The 12,296-nt window shown below is 40.1% G+C and overlaps 1 protein-coding gene across 1 annotated transcript; it reads right to left on the reverse strand.

Annotated features, from left to right (window-relative positions):
- Window positions 1-7,355: 7,355 nt before the first annotated feature.
- Window positions 7,356-8,353, reverse strand: LOC133798757 (uncharacterized). The gene is made up of 3 exons (XM_062237227.1): window positions 8,084-8,353; window positions 7,899-7,994; window positions 7,356-7,789 (listed from the first exon to the last, which is right to left on the reverse strand). Exons 1-3 carry the CDS (start codon window positions 8,310-8,312, stop codon window positions 7,725-7,727), a joined length of 390 nt encoding a protein of 129 aa, XP_062093211.1. The 5' UTR covers window positions 8,313-8,353; the 3' UTR covers window positions 7,356-7,724.
- Between the last annotated feature and the right edge of the window lie 3,943 nt (window positions 8,354-12,296).

Raw genomic sequence — 12,296 nt, forward strand, 5'->3', positions numbered from 1 at the left:
TTATACATCTTTGTGGTACCCGGATGAAGTGAGTATGGCGTAGTGTGAGACTCATCCAGTATCTCTTGTCTGATCCCCTCATATGCCGAAACACAAATCCGCCCCTGATACCGAAGCAAACCTGTCACAGAAATAGAATAATTCTTAGGTGTCCCCACTAAGACCTGCTGCCTAGCTTCTTGCAACTGCACATCTGTCAACTGACCCTCCTTGACCCGCTCTAACAGGGTCGACTTCAAGGTAATACTGGCTAACTGGCCTACGACCAGTTCTATCTTTGCCCTAACCATCTCATCAGCTAATTCCCTCGAGATCTGGGTGGAACTATACAACTGTCCTGGGCCCCTCCGACTCAACGCATCTGCCACCATGTTGGCTTTCCCAGGGTGGTAAAGGATGTCACAGTCATAATCCTTAACCAACTCCAACCAACTTCTCTGCCTCATATTTAGATCCTTTTGGGTAAAGAAATACTTCAGACTTTTATGATCAGTGTATATCTCGCACTTCTCTCCATACAGATATGGACGAAGCTTTTCTCCCTGTCTTAGTATTGTAGCCTGCAGATCACTTACTATCTACTGCCAGTTTACAGGAGCTGGTTGTGGAATCTGAGACTGGTCATTCTCCTTACCCTCACTATTATTATTATTCTGGCCCTGATCACTCTGGCCAGCTGAAGTATCTGTCTGCCCTGGATTCATTCTTATATGTTACCTTGCTGAAACAATGATCAATACGGCCAGTCAGGTAGTAATAACTAAACCTCTTGCCGCCTTACGGTCCAAGAACAAGCAGACAATTATCATATTCCACAGTCATACAATATACAAACAGATACATGTTTATAGCATTTAACACTTAGCATGTATCGCATAATAGCTCACAACCAATCATACTTATAAGTATGTTCCAGTAATCCCAGTACTAATTAGCACACCTTTGTTGAGGATATAATATTTTAGGGCACAGGTTTAACATAGTGTCTCATGCATACAGGTAAAACATATATACCATATTTAAGCAGTTATGCATATAACTACATAAATAGTTACCAAACCATGAGTCGAGCTTGACTTCAGTGATGTGTGTACATACACAGCTAGTCTACAAGAACCCTAACCTTGGCATGCTCTGATACCAAGTTGTAACGCCCTGGTTACCCCAGAACAGTTACGGTGAACCAGAAATTTGACCTGCTACCCGAGTCCTTTGGTTAAAAATGTGTTCTAAGTGTTATTAACAGGTTAAGGTAGAAAATCAATAAAAAGGAAAGATTATATTTTATTAAATACATAAAACTGTACATGGGCCCATAAAAACATTTACAAGTTATTTACAACTCAAAATGGTCATTACAATTTCTAAATTACAAACCCGTCGACCTAGGCGGCAAAAATAGGGTAAACCCCCTAGTTCCTCTGAGAACTCCTTGGCCGTGGTGGTCAAGTAGCTGCATATGTACACATCACCACCTACGCTCTCCACTCAAGGTTGGGTGAGCTTTTCTTTCCCTTTACTTGCACCACATAGCACCCATGAGCCAAGGCCCAGCAAGAAAACACAATAAAGCATGATATAATATCAACAATGATCATAATAATCTTTCAGGACTATCAGTCCAAACAAATAGGTGACAGTCGCAAAAGTCACTAAGTAGGGTCCAACTCCCTTTAGCCTTGTGATGATAGGGTCACCAGGGCTTAATAAGTAAGTGAACTTTTATTAGTTCGAACAGGATAGGTGCATGGTGACTATTCACCAACATAACCTTCCTCGTGACCTTAGAGTCATAACCCTGGAATAGCGTTCCCTAGCCATGTGACAAACAGTCACCTGGGCCTTTGGCCTTGGCTCTAGTAACTAGTCTTAGACTAGACAAGCGCTTATAAGTTCATCGACCTTAGGGTCGGTCCAGCGTTAATGCCTTAGAGCCATTCAACGCTAATATCGATTAGATCTAATCTTCATTTGGCCTTGCGTTCATGACGCTATGCCATTTCTGACTCTTAGGTCAGTGTCCCTGACTAGTCAGTACATATACAAGTAATCAACATTCGCTAGCGTTTAACAGGAAATCCATGTCCACATTTATCAATCAATATGCCTCAATACAATCACGCATGTCACATATACACAGGGTGCAGTTTTCTTACCTCCTGTTCGAGCGAAAGATAATAATAAAAACGACTCCTGAGAACGATCGACCTTTTGGTCCTTTAGCAGTTACCTGGTCATAACCAATTATGGGATTCCATCAATAAAATAAATAATAAAGGGTTCCCAAACCAAAACCTAGCCTCCGAGACATCGAGTACTACTAAACTGGGTAGTAGGATCGATCCCGAGGCCTAAGGCTAGAATCCCCAAGCCAAAAACCCATTTCTAGCCAAAATGCCACTAAGGGCCGCGACCCTCCTTGGCCATGCCGCGGCCTGCCCCTCAAACAGAGACGGCCTCCTTCAACATCCCTCAAGGGCCGCGGCCCTCCCTGGCCATGCCGCGGCCCAACCCCCTGTTCAGCCAATACCCTGGTTTTTCTTCCCCTGCGATTTTCCTTGGAACCAACCTTTCCAACCAAGTTCAAACACCACTCAAACATCCAATACAACCCCTAAACTTGATCTATAGCACTCCCTCATCAAAACCCAAGTTAAACCCCAACCAAAACTTCCATTAATTCCAACTATCCACAAAGAAATCACAAGTTGAAAACTAAAGCCAAAACAGAGCATACCAGAAAACTAATGGCTGGAAACTTACCTCAAACTTTGGTTGTGATGCTCTTCAATGGTGGAACACTCTCCCAAACTCCCAAGGTCTACTTCCCAAGCTAGAATCCTCAACAAGAGCTCAAAAATCACAAAGAAGATGAAGGAGAAAGAAGGAACGGGTAAGCTTCAAGACTTGCTCTGTTTTTCCCTCTGTTTCACAGCCTAAAGGGTTTATATCTATCCTAGGGGTAAAAAGACCATTATACCCCTAGGTCAATTAAGGGTTTCTAAAAGCTCCCAAGGGCAAAATTGTCCTTTCCAACCTATCTCGTTAATCATAATTAACGCTCTCCAATTCCCGCTATTCTCGTTAATCTCAAACACCAATAATTTATATCCCATGACCCTTAAATTCCCGGTAACGCTCTAATCATTAAAATCACCCCGAGACTCATCCCGAGCCCCGAACTTAAACCTGATATGACTAGACCGCTAACTAATAATCCAAGATCGTCTCATGCCGAATAGCTCGAACAAACCCACATTATAATGTGGTCTCAACAATATACCACCGACATGCATACAAATATATAATTATGCCCTCAACGGGCCAAATTACCATCACACCCTTGTAATTAAAATGTGGACCCACATGCATGCATTTAACATCATATTATAATATAATTCACATAAACATGCATATACTCATTTAATGGCATAATTAAACAAGTATGGCCCTCCCGGCCTACTAATCCCGCCATTAAAACATATTGGAGAATTTGGGGCATTACACCAACGACCTAAGAGTGCCAAAGGTTGCACTTGCGCACAGGGTGCGGCTCGGCCACTGGTAGCCGATGACAGCTTATTATGCACTGAGCTTGGTTTAAGTGGGCCGGAGTCAGTGGGGTAAACAGAGGGTGCGGCCTAAGTTGTCGGCCCTAGTTATTATGTGATTTTACTATTATTAATGATTGGTTGCATCTTTGATTTCGATTACATGCTATGTGATTAATGTGGAATGTTAAGTGGTTGATCATGCTTGATGAATTATTCTCTTGATATGATTGTTGAGATGTGTAATATGTTTTCTTGTTGGGCCTTGGCTCACGGGTGCTACGTGGTGCAGGTAAAGGCAAGGGCAAACTTGATCAACCCTGACTTGGAGAGCTCTGTGAGCGGAATGTACATGACCAGCTGCTCAGCCGCCATGGTTGAGAGGATAACAGGAACAAAAAAGCTATAAATGTCTATTTTTCCTTAGAGTGGCTGATGGTAGTCTGTATTTTGGAAATTTTGCAAACTAACCTTTAAACACTGTTCCATTTTGGGATCCCATATGTAAATTTGTTTAAGTATATGAAATGTATCTTTTGAGACCAAAACCATTTCATCCTTAGCACATTTATGGTTTAGTGACACGTTTTGACTAAATGACTTGGTTAGCAAGTCTTGCACCTTTATAAGTATACAGTGTAGCGGTCCTGGCTATCCAGGGCGTTACATTCATTAAACCAAACTGGAGACCATAGAGTCACACAAGTGCATGTTGCACTCTCTTTCAAGTTGTTGGCATCCGAACTAGTCAAGTGCATGTTGCACTCCCAGGGTGGCCCAACCATGGTGGCCTGCACTCTGCGTGCATTATGCCAATCTTAGCTTATAAACTAAGTTCTTTAAGCCCTTGACTTATAAGTTAAGCCACCACGTGCCTCCAACTTATAAGTTGAAGCTTTGGGACTCTCAACTTATAAAGCGAGTCTCCCAGAGTTCAATATATTCTCAACTAATAAGTTGATCCCCACTTAACACCCTAATAATCCTTTAGTTTACAAACCAAGCTTCACAGGCATAACAGACAGTCACATGTTTCACGTAGCATACCTATCAAATAATCACACAATGCATTATAATACATTCACACAACAGTCATAAGCATAATCATAATTATGCATGTTACAGTGTACCTAATTAGATATTCGCAACATAATTATAATCATGTTCATTGCCCTAGCTAAGCTCTAATCATGCATTCACATAACAGGTGTAGTTTTCTTACCTTTGGTCCGTATGCGGGTTATTAGCGACGACCCTCTGAGTACGATCCTCGATTCAAGCGCTTAGCGAAAACCTAGTCACAACCGTAATAAGGAAGTTCCCATCAATAACAGGTAAATAATAACTTGCAGACCAACTCTTAGACTCCGAGACATCGAATTCCACTTAACAAGGAAGTAGAATCGATCTCGAGCCCAAATGGTTAGGTTCCCAATCTAAAAATCTCATTTAAGCCAAAATTCCCCTTAAGGGTCGCGACCCCTCACACCCGAGTCGCGGCCTGCCTCTAATTCCAGAGGCTCGGCCTCCTTGGAAACCAACACGCGTCGTGGCCCGCCCCTGCCTCCGAGCCCTGTTGGTTCAAAATTCTCTTCGCAGGCCGCAACTCACCAGAAAAGAGCCGCGGCTCAGCCCCACGAACCCAGAAATTATTGGGTTTTTCTTCAACCGAACCCAGCCAAAACCTAACCAATTTCATCCCACTCCTCCAATTTAATTCCCACAACTTATATATTCATCCTTACCAACAAAACCCAACCAATTATCACAATAAAGCTTATCAAACTACCAAACCCAACCTCTCAATCATCAAGCATGCATAGACACCTTTACTCTAAATATCTCAGCATAATAAACCAAACAATTTTACAGTTCAAAACTCTTACCTCAGCTGAGATGAACCTCTTGAGCTTAACCTCTGTTTTCCCAAAGCCTAACACCTTGATTCCTAGACTTTACTCTTCAATTCCTCAAGAACAACTTAAGCATCCATGGCACCTAGAGAAAACGAGGGAGAAGAAGAGAGCTGCTGAATTTCTTTTCTTTTAGTTTCCTGTAATTTCTCAAACCTTCTGAGTATAATCCAGCCAGCCAAGTCTTAAACCCCAAGTGGAATTGACTAAACTTCCCCTTGCCCTTAACCTATACAACAAGTACTCACAAGGGCAACTTTGTCATTTGCCTTAAATCCCGCTATCCACAATTTACATCCTATAATTCCCGCCACTTCCAATTTTCTCACACGGTTACCAATAAATTTTCCCATTACCCACTAATTCCTGGTAATGTACTAAATCAATAAAATACCCCTAAGCTTACCCCGACCCGGGTATTAAGACCCCATTGTGGCTTTTCCGCTAACTTGCTCATCGGGATCGCCTCTCGTCGAGTAACTCAAATATATCCACATAACAATGTGGTCTCAATCACACAAACACATATTTGCATTTATTTCCCCGAACGGGTCAAATTACTAAAATACTCTTCTTATAAGAAACAGGCCCACATACACATATTTAATATCTCTAACATGCTAGCATAATTATATGATAATATAATTCACATAATAGCTCAATTATTGCTTCCCGACCCCCTAATCTAGGCACTAAGCCACATTAGGAAATTTGGGATGTTACAATAATATTATCACTCAGAATTAAGATTGACTTATCATATGGTCAACGTTGTGACATTGGTTAGATTTGATAACAACGATACTTATTTATCAATCAATAATCAATATCGGTCCTAGTCCGATGTAACCAAATACATCCGATCTTATCTACTTGGTCAATGCCTTGGACAAGACATCACACTCCAAATGTGTAAGTAGATCATATCGTAGATTGCCTAATCAGTGAAAATACAATGCACTGATCTAATCTTAGGACTTGTTCTTTTGAACATATAATTATAATTAAAATCCACTGTGACTTAGTCACTATAATTATAATTATCTATATGTTCGAGATTTTATAAATGTTTGTATTATTTCAATAATCATGTCATAAAATAAGCAAGCAACACAGTTGTCAAACTAAATGATTTCTACTACTTTTATTGACAATATGAAATCGTGTTACATGTCCGACATGGTTTTACAAAGACATAAAACCCAACAAAATCTTACCCGAGGAAATATATTTTTCTAAAATTTCTTAATAGACTTTTTATTTAAAAAAAATATTGGATTTATTTACCATTGTTTTGATATTATAAAACTACATTAAAATTTTAATTCTTACTTTCTTAAAAAAGTATACCTATTTTTTTCGACTCTAAACAGAAAATAAAATCTCTTCATCTAAAAATATAAGGGGAGAATTGTTAAAATATATATATAGGGGGAGAAATTGAATTCCAAATAACTAAACATATTAAAAAGTTCCCTTCTAAGAAATTTGTTTTCCTTCTAAGAAATTTGTTTTTTTTTTAATTTTACTGGAGACATTTTCAATATATTTTTTCTTATTCTAAATATTATAAAATTGACATTTTCAATATATTTTTTCTTAATATTATAAAATTAAAAAATCTCATTCTAAGATCCAAAGGTTAGGTTTCTGCAGGGGCACGGTATTGTAATGCTGAACCTCTATGCCGACCACAAACATCATATTGCAGAAATTGAATACACCAAATTCCAATTCCCGTAACGATGACCGAAGGAATTTACAACTTTTACTATGCATATATAGTGTTTATATGGTTATTCATTTTTACAGACTTTCAGGGTTATATGTTTCTTAAATCATCATCACATTATTCATAGAGCAGCCCACCTAGTAGAATGCCAAGCCACCATCAAAGAAATATGAACTTTCAAATTCAATATTTTAGAATAAGAAGATACTCAGTCACGAGCACCAACCAACCAAATAGTCATCATCGTCTCACTTAACTTTCCCACATAACAAACAAGAGTAAAGACACATAATTGAATGCAAAAAATTGCAATGCTTTATATAGAGACTAGAGACTAGAGAGACCAACTAAAGAGTTCACTCAAAATCTTGACTTAAAATTATATAAACTTCCTCATTTTTCTACTTTGGAAAAAAAAAAACCAAATAATCTAGTTATAACTGTAAAGGGAAAATGATTTTACATCAAGAAGTTAAAATTGAAGCAACCCCTAATAGGCATTTTATGCTTGGTTGCTACTTTGATCAACTATTCAAGCATGGCATCAGCTGAAGCTTCAGTAGTCGCCTTGGATGATTTCTTTTTGTTCTTACCTGTTGTTTCATTGATTAAAAGAATATTAGTTTCATATTTATAGTAACAAAACAAGTAATTTGTATTCATGTAAATATATTGTGCATATGACAATTTAAACAAACTTGCCTTTGCCTTTGTGCTTGAGCTGTTGTTTAAGTTTCAAAGCCCTCTTCATGGGAAACTTGGTAGAAGTTTTATCGGCAGTTTTAGATGATTCTTCTCCTACAACAAGCACATAATTTGAATTCAAATGAGAAGATTAAGAATCAGATAAACATATATAGAAATAAAAGGTTGGGTTAGTGGGTTACCATCAGCAGCAGCCATTTCAACATCTTGCATAGTCAAAAGGCCTTTGTCGGCGGCGTCCTTCTGGTCTCGGCGCCATTTTTTTAAGAGCTTGCGCTTGCGCTTGCCGGAGACACTTTGGTTCTGGGGCTTCACCTTCAACTTCCGACTAGATGGGTCTCCATGAATGGCTCTCTTCCGCTCTGCCGATTGCGCTCTCTTCTTCTTCTGGATCACATTGAACTTCGCCATCTCTCTCTCTCTCTCTCTCTCTAAACCCTAAAAAAACACAACCACAAACTCAATTTAACTCCTTTATTTTTCATTTAACAAGGATAATGGGCTTAAACGGGCCTTCCCTCTCTCACCGAGAAAAGTGCCACTAATTTTTCAAAATAATGAATCATACCACCCCATCAATAGTTGAAGATATGTACCACTTTTTTTGGTTTACTTGTAAATTAGTTTTCTAGTTTATCTTAATATATAATAGATTGGTTTATTAAAAAAAATGATGTAAATAAAATAAAAGCATAGTAGTGGTATAAATAATAAAATGTACACTCAAAATGACAATACATCTAAATAGTAATGAGTTTACATAAGACAGTGTTGAACAATATGAAAATTTTGTTTATTTTGAAAAATACAAGAATTTCTTTGGTGTTCGTGTTTTCACCAAGGAACATGTGGCTGTAATGCCCTAGTTCCTTAGAGCCGTTACTAAGTGAGTTAAAAAACGTACCATTAGCTCGCTAATCGAGGTTTTAGATTAAAAGTGTAGCTAAACTGTGATAACAGTCGTTAAAGAAAAATTTAATATAAAAATGTGGTCATTCATTGAAAACATAAAGAATTATACATTTGGGATCCAAAATACTGTTCAAAAAATACTTTACATCTTAAAATACATTTAAGGTCGACCTAGGCGACAAATCAACCAAATACATTACATCATCTAAAAATAACCCTAGCCATGGCGGCCAGGCAGGCTGAACATGTACCCGTCACTCCACGCTCTCCATACTCATGGTTGGTCGACCTTTACCTTGCCCTTACCTGCACCATAGAGCACCCGTGAGTCGAAGCCCAGCAAGAAAACTCGACACAAAACATATAACATATGCATATCTATCAACAACATATAACAAAGTAGCCGACAGGCTAAACACATAGCGGCCATGCCGTCCCAGGTGTTTTACCAGGCCCTGGGTTCGCGATCTTCACCGAGAGGATGTCTCCAGAATCCTAGGAGGGTCTCACCCTAACGGCCTACACTCCGCGTGCTCAACGCCTGTAATGCCCCAAATTCTCCGATGTATTTAACGGCGTGAACAGTAGGCCGGGAGGGCCGTACTTGTTTAATTATGTTATTAATTGATAAAATGCATGTATATGTTGATTATATTATGATATGATGTGAAATGCATGCATGTGAGTCCATATTTCTTTATACAGGGGTGTGATGGTAATTTGGCCCGTTAAGGGTGAATTGATTATTTATTCGCATGTTGGTGATATAATTTGAGACCACATTATGATGTGGGTTTGTTCGAGCCATTCTACAGGAGACGATCAAGGAATGTTGAATATCGGTTTGGTCATAACGGGCTTAAGCTCGGGGCTCGGGGTGAGTCTCGGGGTATTTTAATGATTAGAGTGTTACCGGGCATTAAAGGGTAACGTGATGTGAAATATTGGTGTTTGAGGATATTGAGATTAACGGGAATTGGGAAGCGTTAGTTATGATTAACGGGATTAGTGGAAAATACCAAAACTACCCTTGCGTTGGTTTTAGAAGCTTTATTATACCTAGGGGTATAATGGTCTTTTGTGTTTTGGATATATATGATGTATAGATGGCTGTGAAACAGAACCCAAAACAGAGTTCTCTTCTTCTCCTTCCCGTACCTTCATTTTCCTTGCTTCTTCTTTGGAGATTTTGAGCTCAAGGGGTGGAACTAAGCTAGGAAATCAAGGGGCTTAAGTTATAGACTTGGTTCAGCCATTGAAGAGGGTTTGGTTTCGAATTTGAGGTGAGTTCTATCCATTGTTTTACTGGTTTTGCTCTGTTTTCGTTCATAGTTTTCAGCTTTAGATTTTGGCATGGAAAGTTGGAATCAAGGGGAGTTCTTGGGATGTTTTACTTGGGTTATGTTGAGGGATAGTTAAGGGTGATGTTTGGAGGTTTAAATGGGTATTTGAAAGAGGTTTAGGTGGTGTTTAAATTGGGTTTGAAGGGTTGGTTCCAAGGGAAAACGCAAGGGAAGAAAAACAGGGGTTTTGGCTGAACTGGGTGTTGCGCTGCGGCATGGTCAGGGTGAGCCGCGGCCCTTGGGGGCTGCTGGGTTTAGGCGCCTCTGTTTGAGGGGCGGGCCGCGGCATGGCCAAGGAGGGCCGCGGCCCTTAAGGCATTTTTGGCCAAAATTAGCTTTTTGGCTCGGGGATGCAAGCCTAAGGCCTCGGGATTGAACCTACTACCCGGTTGAGTAGTGTTTGAGGTCCCGGAGGTTAGGTTTTGGTTTGGGAACCTTTTATTATTCATTTTATTGATGGAATCCCATGATTTGGTTATGACCAGGTAACCGCTAAAGGACCAGAAAGTCGATCGTTCTCAGGGTTATTCTTTTATTCGTTCTTGCTCGAACCAAAGGTAAGAAAACTGCACCCCAAATATGACATGCGTGGACATTCATGAAGCATGTTGATTGTGAGAATATGGACATGGACTGAATATAGAATGCTTAGCAGATGTTGCTCATTTGTGCATGATACTGACTTATTAGTCAGGTTTGGCAAGGGTGCTAGTATCAACTGTGAAGCTGTGACTTATTAGTCAGGTTCGGCGGTGGTACTGGGCACTGATTATGTTGAGCTGACTTATTAGTCAGGACGGCCATAGCGTGTGTCACGCAAGCCAACAAGATTTGATCAAATCAATTATCAGCATTGAAGGGCTCAGAGAGCATTAATGCCAGACCGACCCCGAGGGTCGACGAATGAAATAAGCGCTTGGAGGCTAGTGGCTTACTCAGCAGCCACTCTCCCATTTGAATTAGTGACTTGCTTGTCAGTCACTCAGTGTGGTTTGTCAGGACCTCATGTGGTGTTTACTCATTTGTTTGATAGCTTTATGCTCAGTGTGATTATAATGATAATCATTTGATAATATTTCTATAAAGTGTTATGTTTTTCTTGCTGGGCCTTGGCTCATGGGTGCTATGTGGTGCAGGTAAAGGGAAAGAGAAGCTCACCTAGCCTTGAGTGGAGAGCTGATGTGGTGGTGTGTACATATGCAGCCGCTTGACCACCATGGTCAAGGTGTTCTCAGAGGAACTAGGGGGTTTACCCTATTTTTGCCGCTTAGGTCGGCGTGATTGTAACTTTACAACAGTAGTGACCATTTTGTACTGAGAACAGCTTGTAAACGTTTTGTTTAGCTCTGCAGAGCAGTTTGTAATAAAATCTCCATTTCCTTTTTATTGGTTTTATACCTTAACCTGTTAATTACACTTAGAGCACGTTTTTGACCAAAGGACTCAGGTAGTGAGTCAAATTTCCGGTCCACCGTTCACCGTAACTGTTCTGGGGTAGCCAGGGCGTTACAACGCCGGTCCCGTCCCCTTGCCGTTCTCGGCATTCAACGTTGTCGGCCTTCGCCGTTCCCGGCCTTCATCGTTCACTCACAAATATGCATTACATAGCATAATATCAAACATATATTTAAACATAAACTAAACATAAACAATAGGGCTATGCCCTGCAATTCAATCAATAGGGCCACGCCCTGCAATACAAACAATAGAGCCACGCCCTGCTCTACGGGTACAGCAGTTTTCTTACCTGTGTCCAAAGCTTCTTGAGCACCGCAATCCCGAGCATAGTCCTCTAACTTGAGCCTCGTTGAAAACCTAATCACAACATATTCATAATAGATGTTGATGCAGTTCTTCACCAACAGGTAATTAAGAAAATAAGAGAAATGGATTAGTGTTGAATACTGAACCGAAACAGATGAATGATCTTAAAATGAACTGATGACACGACTCCGTTTTTAGGTGGTTCGAAGGTTAAAATCCTTCTACTCCACCAGCCAATATTATTGGTATATTTCTGGTATTCTTTACAGGGTATTTCGTTACACAATAGAGTCCAACCCCATGCAACTCCCAGGCTCTCCATATTTATAGGAGAGGGCACCAGGGAGTTGGTAAGGGGGGTCATCCCGTGACCTTC

Source organism: Humulus lupulus, chromosome 8, assembly GCF_963169125.1.
Source record: "Humulus lupulus chromosome 8, drHumLupu1.1, whole genome shotgun sequence".
Classification (NCBI taxonomy): Eukaryota; Viridiplantae; Streptophyta; class Magnoliopsida; order Rosales; family Cannabaceae; genus Humulus; species Humulus lupulus.